This window comes from Doryrhamphus excisus, chromosome 3 (assembly GCF_030265055.1).
Source record: "Doryrhamphus excisus isolate RoL2022-K1 chromosome 3, RoL_Dexc_1.0, whole genome shotgun sequence".
NCBI classification, from domain to species: domain Eukaryota; kingdom Metazoa; phylum Chordata; class Actinopteri; order Syngnathiformes; family Syngnathidae; genus Doryrhamphus; species Doryrhamphus excisus.
In genome coordinates, this window is record NC_080468.1 from 24698507 (window position 1) to 24715346 (window position 16840).

Sequence of the window (16840 nt, forward strand, 5' to 3'; positions counted from 1 at the left end):
AACAACACAACCAGTCGACCAGACGAGTGCTTTTGTACCTGAATCGGGCTCGGGTAGGACGTCTTCTTGTAGATGCACTGCACCAGCTGGTGGCTGACACTGCGCTGGTCCCCGTCCCCGGCGGCGGGGGATGGGTAACGGAAGTAGACCTGAATAACAAGGGCGTCCCACATGTCAGTTATGTACTTTTAGAGACAGGAATTACTTCCAAGGACAGGATAGTTCACCTGTGAGTACAGGTAATAGCGCCCGTCCTGGGGCACTCGCAGCCTCCCGTTGGTTAAGGTCATATTGTGCAGGTGAGCCCCCAAGCTCTGATTGGCCCAGGAGCGCACCACATGACGGCAGGACTGGTGGAGCCCTGGCTGAGAGTAGCCTGTGTGAGGATGAGATTGATTTGATTAGAACCGGTCTCAATCATTAATTCACAACTTCCTTCCTGTGCCCCCCACTGGACGCCCACCACCCCCAGATTCTCCCCAGCCACTCACCGAGCTGCGAGCTGGTGTCTCTGAGGGTCAAGTGAGCCGATGGCCTTTGGACCAGTGAGCTCATGAACTTTGACCCCGAGTTGTTGAAGGTGCGAGGCATGGTTCTGGCCACTGAGGTTATAATACGGGGGGGGGGGGACAGAAGGGTCAGAAAAAGCGAGGGCGTCCACGTGTATGTGCATGTGTGTGTGCATGCTCACCCATGAAGGTTTGTTTGGAGATGATGTTCTCAGTCACCTGGAAAAAAGAAGTCAAAACTGTAAATCAGGGGTCTCAAACTCAATTTACTTGGGGGCCACTGGAGCTAGGGTCTGGGCGACGTTGGGCCGCATCAGGTTTTCCAAAAAAAAACAACCAAAAACGCATTTATTAAAAACAGAAAAATGAATAAACTTTGCTTTTGTTCTGATTTTCTACAATAAAAGCTCTGATAAAACATTCCACTGTTCTCAAATATCTTAATTTTTATTTTTCTACACAAAATAAGATGAAAAATAAATAAATCAAGAATAAAGAAAATCAGCAATAAATAAATATAATAATAATAATAATAAAACATCAAATAATAAAAACTTAAGAAACCACATATAGTTGGTGGGTAGACAAATTATTTTTTTCATATTAAAATGAACAAAGCATTATTAGAGCCCTGTAGAGATGACAAAACACGACTATAGTCACATTTATACTCTTTTTATTTACAACATATTGCGCAACTGCAGGGTCTTGAGACACATGCTAACTCGCAAACTAAAGAGCTAGCGACCTAAACGGTAGCCTCCAAGTTATTTCCTTTAAACTTAAAAGGCCAAAAACTTACCACTTCCACACGGATAGGGAGGATAACTATTAACAGTTATTTAACCTTTAACATGAACATTAATCAAACGTAATAATTTTTCTGGGTACATGATACCATACAACATCCATATTAAACTAACATTAAACTTTCATATCAAGGCTGGGGCCTAAACTAGCGTGCAACATTTGGCCCACGGGCCGCATGTTTGAGAGCCCTGCTGTAGACTATTCACGCTCACTCTCTTGCATCCATTATGGGAGTTGCTCTTTATGATTTTTTTTTTCCAGCATGGCAGAAACTTAATAATGTTTGCATAAATATTTCACAAACATTAGCCATAATTCATTGGGCCGTGTGTTTGAGACCCCTGCCGTAAATCTAGTGTAAATATTTAAAGTCAATATTTCCTACAAAGGGCGGCACGGCGGTCTAGTGGTTAGCGCGCATACCTTACAGCTAGGAGACCAGGGTTCAATTCCACCCTCGGCCATCTCTGTATGGAGTTTGCATGTTCTCCCCGTGCATGCGTGGGTTTTCTCCGGGTACTCCGGTTTCCTCCCACATTCCAAAAACATGCGACTCCAAATTGTCCATAGGTATGAATGTGAGTGTGAATGGTTGTTTGTCTATATGTGCCCTGTGATTGGCACATATAGACAAACCAGACAGCCAAGACAAGACAGCTGGAATAGGCTCCAGCACCCCCGCGACCCTTGTGAGGATAAGTGGTAGAAAATGAATGAATGAATGAATTTCCTACAAAGGTAGGATACACCCGTGTACACGCGAGCTCAACAAGGAAACGGCATGTATGACCCGTTGACCTCATTTATTGGCCTCATTATGAATCCATCTGTCATGGTTAGCCGTCAGTCAACAATCTCTGTGAAGTCCACCGGCCGTCTTAATTCCTGTTTCTGTCGCTGTCATCTGTTTCTGCTCACCCGCCGCGCTCCATCATCAACAACCAAGTCCCACTGGGGCTCACCTTCTTTGCCTGTCTGTTTTATTTTTCCTGACACTCCGGGTTTTGTTTTTTTTACTCCCAGGCTGCCGTCTTATCTCGGAGTGCTGCAAACGCACACTGTAAATTAGGATTTGTTTCCCCATCCGTATCCATTCACTTACTTTGTTTTCCCTCCTATTCCCGTATTACTACTTTGGTGCCACTGAGCTCCCTTGGTATTGATCTCCTTGATTAATCTGTGGAAAGGCTGTAAAATACAGAACATGATGGATCCTAAGTAAGCTAATAGTCCTCGCAGTTTCCACTGAGGTGTTGTTGTTGGCAGCCGGCCTGCTTCTTCTGCACCTCAACCTGCAAATTGGACCTGACGGTTCTGGGTTGAGGCATGTGTGTATCGAATGTACTCCGTGGGGAACCGCAGTACAATGTAACCCGGGTTGTGGCCATGCGAGCCCCCACACTCTGGGTGGGTAAAATGGCTTCCCGAGGGGGCACATCTAACACGGCCGTGATGACCATTTTAGAGCCACTGAACTTTTGGTTTTTCCCTGAGTTGCCTACGGCGGTGCGTGTAGTGATTTGGAAGGGTCAAATCACCTGCTGACAAGGAAATTTAAGGGAATATTTTTTTGCTGTTAAACTAGCAGAACTGGAGGTAGCAGAAATGCGGATGCTGAGGTTCTCATTGAGAGTGACCAGGATGGATAGGATCAGAACAAGTACATAAAGGGACATTACATGTTACATGACCCTGCGGTCCTCCGGCACTGGCCTTTTAAACAATACCAAAACCCAGAACTAAAACCCACGGTGAGGCAGCATTTAGCCACTATGGCCCCCACCTGTGGAACAGCCTGCCAGAGAGCCTCAGGACTGCAGAGACTGCTGATTTTTTTTTTTAAAGATTAAAGACACACTTTTTTAATCAGGCTTTTAACTAATATTTTTAAACTTTTCTTATGTTTTTATCTTTTTAATCCTATTTTATGCTTTTAGTTTTTAGCTTTTAACTCCAGTATTTCCTCAGGGGGGGTCCTCCACACTGGGGGCTGTGTCGGGTCTGCTGGGGGGGGTGCCATCCTTGGGTCCCTTCAACTCGGCCGGCTGGGGGTTCCTCCCTTTAATGTGGGGGTCCGCCCGCCCGTCTGTCGGAGTCGGGGGGGCCCGGGTGCTGGTCCCCCGATTGTGTGTGGGTGTGTGTGTGTAGTGTGGAGGGTGGGAGGGGAGGGGCTTTCTTACTATTTGTTTTTCCTTTTAATTGTGGTAATTGTTTTTAATTCTGTAAAGCACTTTGTGTTGCATGTCTTTGCAGGAAAAGTGCTATACAAATAAAGTTGATTTGATTTGATAGACAGCTAGATTAAAAAAAAACAGCCTTAAAATAAAACATTGTTGAATAGTTTGTTCATATTGTTTTCCCTGGCGATCAGTGTATGTCATATATGGCATTTACTACTTTGGACAAGTGCAAAAAAAGAGACAGACGTGAAAAAAAGAATGGCTAAATAGCATTAAAGCTACGCACACACAAAACAACGTGTTCCCAATAGCACTTTTAAATGTCTACGTTCCAGTATTATCGAAAATTGTTGAAAAATATGAACTATGGGACCTTTAATTAACAGTTTAGTGTTTGGCATACTCATGCCTTTGCCCTCTGCTGGCCGACAAACAGAACCCTGTTGTTGCCTCCTCCGTATCTTTCTACAGTCTCGCTAGGCCAAGCGTGTCGGTCTCAACCTTGCGTTCCACAGGTCCTGAGAGCAGAAAATTGCACCCCCGCACCCTTGAAGAAAAAGAAAGAAAATTGGCAGCACCTTTGCCTCAGCTTCACACAACAACACAAAATGATGTTCCATCCTCTTATAGGTTGTTGGTGTGAATCCAGAGCTGCAGGTTTTCTGTCTTTGGAACCCTTAAAAGTGAAGGGTTTTCTACTGCGGCCTACATGCTTTGTCTGCCGTGTTCCAGCACAAACAGCCTGAACTAGCATAACAATGTTCACTGCTCGTAAACTTGTCAAATGAAACAATCGGTTTCAAGCTATCAACAAGACGTGTCTGCATTTAATGCCGGCTGTCATCCTCTGATGCCAAATATTCTCACTATCTGGGATGGACTCCAGCTTCTCATATGGTCGGGATCTTACTTTCTATTTTATCTTCATGTCTGGATCCTGTCTTTGCTGGCGTTGCACCAGTATAGCTTTACTCATCTATAATGGAAATGATAAAGGTGATGGTTTCATTTATTTTGAACTATTGTTATTGTAGGGGAAAAGGGTTTATATGTTCTCTATAAACAGTATTAAAGATACCGAAATATTAGAAACTCAGTCCAGTTATTCCATAAATACCATAGATTTCAGCAGAAATTATTCCAACTCTTATTTCATTGAGAATTGCTGAGGAGTTTATATATTTATGAGGTCAAGTTCTTTTTTTGAGCTGAGAGATAAAAGCACCAAAAAGCGAGAGGGGGTTGCTTGGATCTTTGGAGCTCGTTAGCTGCAGGTATTTTTACGATGCATTCAGGGAGTCGTTCAGGGATCTGTCCCCGGATATTTTAGCAATGAAGTATTCCCACCTCATCGAGGAGGTACATAAATTCAGTGACCACTGGCAGGATTCCATGTCATCCCGATTTAGTCCCTTTTGGTTTAGCTGTAAGATGAATGTGTTTTGAAGTAGGCTTGACCAGCATTGTTCAGATGAGAGAGGATTCTAATGCTTTTAACTCACAACACTTTGTATCTTCTGTCCTGACAGGCAGGACAGACACATCCTGCAACAGGACAAAGACAAATGACTGCAAAACAGATGTGGAACTTGTCCTTGTAAAAACATTAACCATGTCTCCTCCCGCTTAGACCAAAAAAAATGACCGTTGTGTTATATGTGCATCTTGTTCCTTTAATGTCTGGTGCGCATGGGGAGTGAAAAAGCCCCCAAATTATGTTAGTTATTATGTTAGTCGCCTCTTTTGGTGTTATTGTTAGACAATATGCGACTTCAGAGACCTAATATTTTGTTCACTACTTCCTGCTTCGTCCCTTGCTACATCACGGTTCATACATAGTAGTGGAAAAAAAAGTTCTCCCATCACGTGTGGCAGTGGTACTTTTTTGGATTCTTACTTTGTCCTTACTTAGCTTCAAACCCATTCTTAAGCTTCTATTAAATAAATTGGAGGCTAACTAGTTAGCTTAGCTCTTGTGTCACAGTGGATCCCATAGCTTGCGCATGTGATGAAAACACAGCTAGCAGTGTTGTCTTATTGAATGTACATCTATGTATGCGACTTCAGAGATCATAAAACTAATATTTTGTTCACTACTTCCTGCTTCGTCCCTTGCTACATCACGGTTCATACATAGTAGTGGAAAAAAAAGTTCTCCCATCACGTGTGGCAGTGGTACTTTTTTGGATTCTTACTTTGTCCTTACTTAGCTTCAAACCCATTTTTAAGCTTCTATTAAATAAATTGGAGGCTAACTAGTTAGCTTAGCTCTTGTGTCACAGTGGATCCCATAGCTTGCGCATGTGATGAAAACACAGCTAGCAGTGTTGTCTTATTGAATGTACATCTATGTATGGCAAATTCATGTTAGACTGGCTGTCAAGTGACAAACATCACAGTGAGAGTGGCTGATAGGCTTATGGCGATTTTTTTTTTATGCCATGCGATCCACCCACATTACATTTGAGATACTTTCGCAATGCTAACGGTGAGTTATTATGTCTTATTGTTGCTTTTCATGTCAACAAAATTGGGTAATACAAGTATAAAGGTGACTATAGGGGTGCTATTTAATGTCTACAGGGCTCTAATAATGTTAAAAAAAATTTAAATGGTCATAAACAGATTTTCTTTGCTTTAACTATGACTTCATAGAAATGTGCCTATCGGAGCGAGGGCTGGAAGCAATTATCTGCAATACAGGAGGGGCGATTGCATAATCTTGTTGGAGGTAGCAGTGCTCAGTTTTGATGATTTCGGTTTCATATTTGACTGCTAGTTACACAAAAGTGACTTTCTGACTGTGTGAGGAATGCATGAAACTTCCTCTGTGGAGCACGCCACGTTTGTTTATTTAAAAAAAAAAAAACAGCCTTTCAACTTTGCTTCCAGTGTGACCCCCTGATCCCACACGCTGCCCCCCTCTTAGTGTCTGGCCAGCCGACACCAGCGTTTGTCTCGTCTTTGCCTCCATCTGTGACCCAGCAACTCCACAAACTGTGCAGCTGCGATAACAATAACAAATAAACCTTAGCCGCCCCCCACCCCCCTCAAAAAAAAAGACAACGGTCCAGCTCGCGATGATACGACACGCGATCCACTTGGGTGTCATGTCTTTGTCGTGCACGTGTTTTAGGTTTCCAGCTCATCTCCGAGATTTAGTGTAGCCAGCTTCCTCCCGGGGAGATCGTAAATACAAGCTGTGAAAACGAGGCGCATTGACGGACGCCTGCTGATTCACTGTTTGCTTGATTTAGTGTGTCTGCCTTGAACCCTTCACTGCAAGCATCCACCTCCTTTTTTTACTTTTCTGATCCCAGACAGGTGTATTGGTGTACGTACACAAGGTAGCTGCTTGTCACAGATTGTGGAATGACGGGGGAAATGCAAGCCGGTGGAGGGTGATGGATAATTATGGAAACAGGAGAAGAATGAGTCTGGCTGGGAAAAAGGAAAAAAAAGCATCAAGGAAGAAGTGGAAGAGTGAAGGAGCGACAAGCAGGCACATGAAGGAACGTTTCTCCTGCAGATTAGTAGGAGCTGCAACCCAATACTTTAATATGCTGCTTGCCCTCGACAGGCCTAGGCTGGCTATGTGTGTGTGTGTGTGTGTGTGTGTGTGTGTGTGTGTGTGGTCAGGTCGATGATTAATACGTGACTCGGACTGTGTTTCATAGAGAGGCAAGAATGTACACAAAAGCTTTGTTGTAGTTTTTCCTCACTGGTGAGACAACTGGTTTTGTTTTTAATCAGCGGCGGAAATTATTTTTATTTAATGTGAGTGCAAAAAATAAGTCTGATAACCGCACTAATTCTGCTGCTTTGAAGACTTCTGGGAATGTTTGAGATGGCTTTTCTTTGTACTCGGATGAGCCAGCAATAATACAGACAATCAATGTATCAGTCAGAGGTCCCACAATAATGTGATGGAAGTAGGTGGTCCAAAAATCTAGGAATTTTGACAGGTTAAACTTTTTCACTTTTTCCAGACATTACCAGTATTGCAGCCTTGAGTCAGTCAGCCAATCAGCATGAATCATGACTAGTTATTATTGAAGTGATATGACCCAGAGAACAACAGCCAGCAACAGTAGGTATGACAAAAACTCATTTAGTTCTCCGTGCGTTTGGGGTGTAGTTTTTCTTTTTTAATATTGTGATGCTCGAGGTGCTCAATGAAGGTTTAAAACCTGTCATTACTCACCATTACTCACCACTTACTGTTGTGATTTTTTGTTTCTCACGCTTGGTTGTGTGAGCCGTGGTTTTGCAAAAAATCTACATGCTTGTTTTTATACCCCCCTTACAGCTCCCGTGTGTGTAGATGATCCACTTTTCTGACCTATAAATGTAGTTACAATGTGGTATTCTCGTGTTAAATGATGCCAAAATTTCAGATAATGAGGTTTGTGCATTCGGAAGTGAGCCCTGAAAGAAGTTTGGGATGGCTCAAAATACTCAGTTTTAGAGGGTGTTGCAAAACTGTTCCTTTGTGATGTCACAAAGGATGGAACATCCTTATGGGCGTGGCTGTAAGCGCAATGCTACAGCTCAGGCAGAAGTTACTGGAGCAAGAGAAAAATATTTTCATCTGTCAACGACATTTCACATGGGACTTTTTTTTTGTGAACATGAACGTGAAATGGCGGCACGGCGGTCTAGTGGTTAGCGCGCAGACCTCACAGCTAGGAGACCAGGGTTCAATTCCACCCTCGGCCATCTCTGTGTGGAGTTTGCATGTTCTCCCCGTGCATGCGTGGGTTTTCTCCGGGTACTCCCACATTCCAAAAAAAACATGCTAGGTTAATTGGCCACTCCAAATTGTCCATAGGTATGAATGTGAGTGTGAATGGTTGTTTGTCTATATGTGCCCTGTGATTGGCGATGTGATTGTGATTGGTCTCGTGAGGAAAAAGGGGTAGAAAATTAATGAATGAATGAATGAACGTGAAATATCCGTCAAACTGTTGCTGAAGCCAGAAGCAGCGCACTCTCACCCGGAAAGGTGCAATAATGTCGGACATGCTGTGTGTCCATGAAGGTATCTGCAATTCACGTCCGACTTCTTAGCTCCACTTTACCAGCGGGGCCTGTGACAAAGTGTGTCTGTCAATGAGTGCTCCTCCTCGGAGCACCAGCTGTGCCTTCGTTTGTAGCTAGGAAGCACTTTGCGCATGTGACCAATCAAAGCGAAGTGGGCTTACCCGGAGGCGGGCATTCGGTGGAATAAATTAAAACAGACGCTTTTGGCAGGAGGCACAAATCCAAGGATATACAGCTGGAATGGGTGCAGTTTTCTGTGGCGGTTATTGTGTGTAGCTGCTCTATAGGAGTCCACAACTCAATACAACGGGTCGAAAAATTGGAATAATAGGTCCCCTTTAAGATATGTAGCGAAGCCTGCTTCTTTTCCATCTAGTCAAAGACAGTAAAATGTCTACGATCAAGCGTTTGTCTCCAAAGTGGAGCAAACAATGTGGAAGATGATGGATTTTTCCGATAAAAGGGCTTCAGGGACATCATTAGTCACTTTTGCGTAACAGGGGATTTTGCTTACAAGTTTGTGAGAAGTTTTGGGGAGGGCCCTGTTTGGTTCCTGGTGCATAAAGCAAGGTCTTAACTGGACTTGATGAACTAAGGCCTCTTTTAGAAATAGATCAGCTAAATGTTTACCTTCTTTTTTGGCAAAGTTCACAGAAAACTGCAGAAAAAATAACCTAAAATGGCTAATTTCACCTTGTCATGGACATAAGTTAAGGTCACGCATGTACAGTTTCCACAGAGGGGCCTCGGGTTTGTCCCCCTGATCGCACCTGATGTGAGGATCACATTTCCATCAGTGAGCGGACAGTGTTTTCTAAACCCCCCTGCCACTTTCTGTGACTGTGACAGGGGAAAAGCAAGCCAAGCGTAACTTTTCAACTTGACACGTCATAAAGCGTTGAACTTCATTCAGCTTTTCTTCTCACACTCCCGTGATGGGTTGTGTGGGTTAATAGAAAAGGGGCAGGAAACCTGTAAAGTGGTCTCGCCTCAGTCTGGATTATATTTCACTTTTCTTTCACTTTCTACTTGACCTCCTAAGTAGCTCCACCCAGCCCCTCCATTCCACTCAGTCACATGATATTAAAATATGACATCATTGTTGTAATTATGAGCTTGTCCTTTGGGGTTGTCTTGGATTATTGCAGGGAAATTCCCCTGGCAGCGTTGGAATGAGGCATTTATTAATAGAAGGATTTTTGTGAGGTCAACCAGGCTGCTAATAGGCGCCTCGTGTTTTTGTAAAAGTCGTGCATACAGGAGCATGTCGGAGCAGCTCGACTGTATCTCCGAATAAGATAACAGTTTCTTGTTTTTTATACAGCGAGACCAAACTGCCATTTTATCGTCTTTAAACGCCGCTGCGATTACATCAATCACCCTCCATCTCTTTGTTACAATCGGGATCAGATAAGCAGCAAGTCGCCGCCTGGCAGGGGGGGGCGATTCGCAGCGGTTGTCGCGGCCACACCGAGGTCAATCAAGCGGAAGCTTCTTAAATGGAAACAGTCGACTCGGAGTGTTAATGAGGCACGGCGTTAAGCGCTTCCGGGGGTTATTGAGGACGTTTATTGGCGCCGTGGAACACTGTTGGAACTTGTATGAAATATACTGTAGTAAGACTTAGATGCTGGGTGTTTAAGGTTGAATTAGCATTATTATTGGTCGAGGCAGTCTTTGTTGTGTTCAGGTTTCCTTCCCTAGAGAGAGTTTTCCCTTGCCTCCATCGCCAAGTACTTTCACATGTGGTGCTGTATAAATACAATTGATTTGACTTGGCAATATGGTGACCTCGTGGTTAGCGTGTCTGCCTCATAGTCAGGAGATCCTGGTTCAGTTTTCCTTTGTAACGGATTTTCTGCAAGTACTCCAGCTTCCTTCCACATCCCAAACACACACACATACGTTTAGTTCATTGTAAATTATCCGTAGGTGTGAATGTAAGAGTGAATGTGTGTGTCTACAAGCATGTGTCCTTTGATTGACTGATGATCAGGCCAGAGCAGGGCTGGGCAAACTACGGCCCCGGGGGCTACATGAAGCCCACCAAGTGTTTGAATCCGGCCCGTCAGTTGCTTTCTAAGTACGTATTTCAACTTTTAACATACACGCTGGCAACATGACTTGCAAGTTGGATGTCTTATTCAGTAAAAAAAAAAAAAAAACAACAACAAAAAAACTCAAAAATTCAATTTCGTAGCTTGATGTGGTCCGATGTTTAAATAGCTAATAGTATAACACTTTTACAGATAAAATCAGACAAATAATTCAAGGTGGACTGTTTATAAGCGTAAAATAGTGTGTGTGTTAAATATATATTCTGGCCGCTCTGACAGTTTTGTTTGCTCAACGCGGCCCACAAGTCAAAAGGTTTGCCCACCCCTGGTCCAGAGTGTACCACGTCTCTCACACCAACACCTCAAGCTCTCCCGCAACATCAATGAGGACAAGCGCGAAATAAAATGAATGAATGGACAATTTGGCTTAAAGGGGGCCGATTATACCGATTATTTTCTGACCTACGTATACATAATGTTCGAATGTTGTATTATTGTATTCAACATGTGTCAGATAATGAGGTTTTGGATGATTCTGGAAGTCCTCAGCAGCGTTTGGAAGTGTGACCAATCACAGCGGAGTGGGCTTATCTACAGGGAAGCCTTGGGTGGAGCAAATGAAACAGACAGTTTGGGTCGGAAGCAGGAAGCGCTGCAGAATAGGTGCAGAATATGGAAGATCTAGCAAGCTTTGTGTGCTGGTTATTGTGAGTAGCTGCTCTATAGGAGGCCACAAGTCAATACAAAAGCACAATGAGCACAATAGGACCCCTTTAACTTGAATAGTTTTTCTTGTCACCATTTTCAACCAGCAAGGTCGCTATTGAATTTGCATGAAGCCAAGGACTTTAAGGACGATATCTAATTCTGGAAATAGGAGAAATTTCTTATATTCACACTTGTTACATATTTTTGGGGGTGGGGGTTGGAGGCTATTAACTAGCAACTTAAGCTGACAGATAAGCTGCCTAAATTACATAGTCACATTTTATATAAATGTAAAAAAATAGATGTGTCAGGCCCCAATGACAGGTTTGCCTCTGGCCCCCCAAATGTCTTCGGTAAATATGCCCCTGGTTATTATGAGTGTATTGAGTGCTCACGTTCTGATTTTTTTGATGTCAAGTTAAATCATGTTAGCACACTGACTGTTACAACAACAAAAGCGAACTCTAGGCTCCTGCAGTTGCTTATTTAGTTATTTTAATTAGATGTTGTAATATCATGCAATGTGTTTTATGCACAGTGCATAAATAAACAGTATGACCTTACATTATTATTCTTGCACAACCAACCGCCTGTTGTTAGTTATTTTTATAGTGCAACAAAAAATGCAGATGATGTCATTGCTCACACAAAGAGTTTGGAGGTCAATTCGTCAAAGTCTGTTACGGACTTACACAAAGCCTGAGTAACACAGGCTCTCATAAATTCTTTTTTTTAATGTTTCTTCAAATGGTCTCCTCCTGAGCGAATGCAGAGGGCCGCCATGTGTGCTCAGAGACTGATTGGTTTTTGTCTGTTGAAAGTCACACTCGTTGCATGCTGGATGTGATTTTCACCCGTTCATGATGTGAAAGTGCCGGGGTGCTGATTGAAAACAGACCAAGTCCTTCCAGGGATTGTCTTTTTACATAAATATTGTATCTAGATTGCTGGAAGTGCGCTTCCCGCTGAGGGAGTTCTTGTTATCCAGTTTGGTTTGGATGACACTCACAAGATTTAGTACCGCTGATGCATTTTATTTGCTCGCAAAAAACCTCCAATCCGCACATCATTTGTGCTCTTTACTACAGACACATCTTTTATTTTCCTTTTCAGAGGGAATTAAATGGATATTTGCTGTTCCGGAGTTTCTTTTCCCAACTCTCATCTGCTCTCACTTTCCACTTCCTTTTCACTCACATCATTTATAGTCTGTGGTCTCATCTTCTTATATATACTCTTTCTTTTTCTTCCTGAACTTTGACCCACATGTATAAACATACATTCAATGGCGTCATGATGTTGTAGATGTTGCAAATATAAACTGCTGGTTGGGCTGAAACTCTGTGCTAACTGCTAGCTTCAATTTGAGTACTTACAGGAATTTGACTATAGCTTAAAGGGCACTTATTTGCTTATTTTTCTGCCCTTTGTATAGAGTTGTGGACTCCTCTAGAGCAGCTACACATGCAAGCTTTCTAGATCTTCCAGAATCTGCACCTATTTGCATCTGTATTTCTTTGGATTTTCTGCTTCCTGCGAAAATGGTCTGTTTTAATGGATTCCACCCATGACCCACCTCCAGGCACGCCCACTCTGCTGTGATTGGTCACACTCCCAGGTGCTCATGGGGACCTCCGGATAGCTGCGGAATCTAACTTTATAAGGCTTGATAAACTTAAATCTTTTCAAAAAACATCTCTCAATGGTACGGAGCTTTAGCATTTTAGCGGTTTTCTACAACATTGGTAACATCTAATGGGGTCATTACATGTTGTGGTGGGAAATGCCCAATAGCAACTCCAGGCTCAGTGAGGTTGTAATTTGCACTCTGCTTCATGTATGCACACTCTATAATGCTACACAGACAACCTCTGTTGTTTCATTACTTACACAAAATAAGTTAGGACACTGATAAATAGTGACTCACTGTTTGCTCTTCTGACTCACATGACCAAGTAACGAAAAGACTTCAGCAACAGTTTGTCGGCTAATCCAGCAGCATAGTGGCCCATGTTCACAAAACAATCCAGCATGAAATGCTGCTGACTGATTAAAATCTTTTTCTTTTTGCTGGTAGGGAATCAGAAACTCCAACCACTTCTGCCTGATGTTTGCCTTGTTAGGAATTGTAAACACATTTTTTAAGACCGTAAGCGGAGAAGCAGAGCTTGGGCGAGGGCAGCAAGCGTATCTGGCCTACAGCGCACGCCCATATACGGAAGCGTGGCACTCTGTGACATCACAAACAGCCAGTGTTAGAACGCCCTCTGAAACCGATCGTTCAAATCCATTCCAAACTTCTTTCAGGGCTCATCTCCAAATGCGCAAACATCGTTTGGGTCAGAAGCAGACATCATTTGACACATTTATAGGTCAGAAAAGTGGAAAAAGAATAATTGGTCCCCTTTAACTTTAAATGTCCAATATTATATTATGTTCTTCTCAAAGGTCCCAGAATACTTAGGGTCCTATGATAATGGAATTGCGGAATTGGCCAATAAAAACAGAATCTTCTGTTAAGAATTTCGCAGAAATTGATGCTTGTGTTTAGGCAGTTTATTAGTGCTTTTAGCTTTAATCAACTGTAAAGTGTCCATGCCCATCTTCAACAGCGTGTGTGTCTTCAAGAAACGCTACTGTGCACTTTTAATACACTTTTTCCGCACTTGTCCAATGTAATAGATACCATATATCACATACAAGAACATAACATTAAGGAATAGAACTGGAGGAAACAAACCTTAGCAACACTAGCATAGCTATGTGTGCTGCAGTGCTAACATTACATTACAGCAACACCATGCTAGGTTAGCGTATTGGCTGAAATGACCAAGCTTATGGCTAAGAACGCATCTAAAAAGTCACTTTTGTCACTTTAAATACTATACTTAGCAAACCCAAAGTGGCCATAGTCATCAAAAACAACCATGAGCTGAGTTATCTTGTGTCTGCGCCATTGTGGTCACTCATCACATCTAAAAATAGCAGCAGACAGATATACTTATACACTTGTGGCCGTGACCTTTTATTGGTCTAAAATGATATAAACACGTACCTATTTATGCTATCTTCCCCAACTTGATTTCAGCCACTTGGACTGTGATAAACAGATAAAACACACACACATACACACAAGCTCCAAGATGTAAACAAGAAAGAAGGTCAGTGGTGTTTATGTGAGTCACTGCTGGCCGCCTGACAGAGGAGTAACAATTCCCGCCCGTCAGCGCCGAGACAAAAACACGTCAGCATTAACCGCACAACCGCTAACAATTGAACGGTCACGCCGATTTCACGGCCCAAACAGAGTCTAAAATCCCCATCATCGGACACGATATGCTCTAGTTTCCACACTCAGGAATTAAAAAAAAAAAAATACGCTGCACGTGTCTCGCCTACAATCAGTTGCACCCAAAACTCCATGTGTGCTGTGACCCCCTGCAGATGTTCCCTCAGAGGACCGTATTCCTTCACACCTAATCAGCCTCCATGTGCTCTATGAGTGCGTGTTTTGGTGGCAGCGACAATATATTAACAGTTGTTTTGACGTTACCTTGGAGATGTAGGCTTTGATGCCCTCGGCTAGCTTGATGCAGGGTTCTCCCAGGAGCTGGGCCAGCTGGTCAGGGATGTCCTGGTCCAGAGCGTTGAGTAGACTCAGGCACTTGAGCTCCTCTGTTACCCCTTGACTGCGCACCTTTAGAACATAAAGACATAAGAATATAAGGTATTAGTAGGAACATCTGACTAGCTTGGCGTCCACTGTTGACAGTTTTTGCCATTATTAGAGCCCTCGACACATGAAGAACACCCCTATAGTCACCTTTGCACTTGTATTAATCAATGTGGTAGTAATAATACAAGTAAATAAGCCATCTTAGACATAAATAAGATTGACACATTATTAGCATGGACAGCATACTTCCTAAGATGGCTATTGTCTCATCAATATACGTAACAATATTGACACCATGTGACCACTTTATTAACAAGCAGAAAAAGTGGTTTAAACCAATTTTGCATGTACTCGTAGTGACTGTCCAACTATGGTGATGCAGTACCTGAATATATGTGTATAAGTACACATACTGAAAGGAAAGGAAAACAAACGTTCCTCCCTTTCTGTGTGCCTTGACTCCCACGTGTGAGTGAGAAATGTCAGGTTAGCTTTCTTCGGGAAGGGAGGGCGACATGAGCCCTTCAGGGAGGTCGCGAGCGTCACGGTCTGCGAGCGCCGCTAATGACTGTAACAAGCTGCCGTGAAGAAAGATAACAGTGTAGCCTTTCTTCTTATTAATACTGTATCTTTCTGCTCCACTTCTGTCTTTTTAATGAAACTCTTTCCCTTTGTGCTTCCACAATGGCGCTCTCCCCTCCCTGCACGATGGCATCTCGCCGCCCTGCGTGCCAAACTTTGGTAAAGTGGCGGCGGTGGGGGTGAGTTTATGGGAAAGATTCTTTAAAGGAGCGAGGCCTCGCCGCGTCAGTCCTTTTTGGTTCCGTATAAAGAGTGACTCAGCCCTGGGTGTCTGCATCAGGAGCTCTAATGAGATTCATATGTACCACCGCTTTGTGCTGACAACTTAGGGAGGCTCCCAATAGCCGATAGCATCAACTGGGGATCCAATTGGACACATGTGGGCCAGTTTTTTTTCCATCAGTCCATCTATTTTACGTGTGTTTTTCACACTGAGAACAACTTCAGTCCAAATATTTTTGACAGGAATGTAAATGCAAATATAGTATGGCTCTTAGAAGACGTGACACGAAGCGTAATCTGATATCTGTGACTTTTAGTTGCCTTTAAGAAGCAGGGCCTGGGAAGTGACTACAGTTGATTATTGACTGTGTGAATGCTCACTACATATGTGTTTTCTGCTTGTTAATAACCTGTCCAGAAAGTTCTTGTTTTTTCATGTACAAGATTAGACACATGTAATCCAGAAAATGATATGTAAATGTTACAAAAAAGTGGACTAATAAATTGACAATAAAAGCACAAATACTGCGGATTTCAGAAAAACAACAGATGGAATGATACAGCACTCTACAAGAAGCAATGAAGTCTGTAAAATTAAATAATTTTTTAAAAAATCAAAAAATTGTTAACTATAATGATGGAAATGGTAATATTAATGATGACTATAATGATGGTCATAATGATAAAGATTATAACAATAATTATGATAATGATAATAACAATAATAATATTACAATGATAATAACAGTTATTCATGTGTCGAGGGCTCTAATAATGGTAAAAACAGTATTTAGAAGGTCATAAATATATATATTTATATATATAATTTAATAATATAATATAATAAATATAATTTAAATAAATAATAATAGACCAGGGTTCAATTCCACCCTCGGCCATCTCTGTGTGGAGTTTGCATGTTCTCCCCGTGCATGCGTGGGTTTTCTCTGGGTAATCCGGTTTCCTCCCACATTCCAAAAACATGCTAGGTTAATTGGCGACTCCAAATTGTCCGTAGGTATGAATGTGAGTGTGAATGGTTGTTTGTCTATA

General features: G+C 42.5%; 1 protein-coding gene across 1 annotated transcript in view; it reads right to left on the minus strand.

Annotated features, from left to right (window-relative positions):
- The window catches only part of LOC131125501 (tumor necrosis factor ligand superfamily member 10-like), a 30365-nt gene that overhangs the window by 1441 nt on the left and 12084 nt on the right, over positions 1-16840 (minus strand). The window contains exons 2-6 of the mRNA XM_058067116.1: positions 14861-15004; positions 692-728; positions 492-602; positions 228-376; positions 39-149 (exon numbers count right to left, since the gene is read on the minus strand). Of these exons, the coding sequence (XP_057923099.1) occupies positions 39-149; positions 228-376; positions 492-602; positions 692-728; positions 14861-15004 (552 nt within the window). The remainder of the gene's footprint in view (positions 1-38; positions 150-227; positions 377-491; positions 603-691; positions 729-14860; positions 15005-16840) is intronic.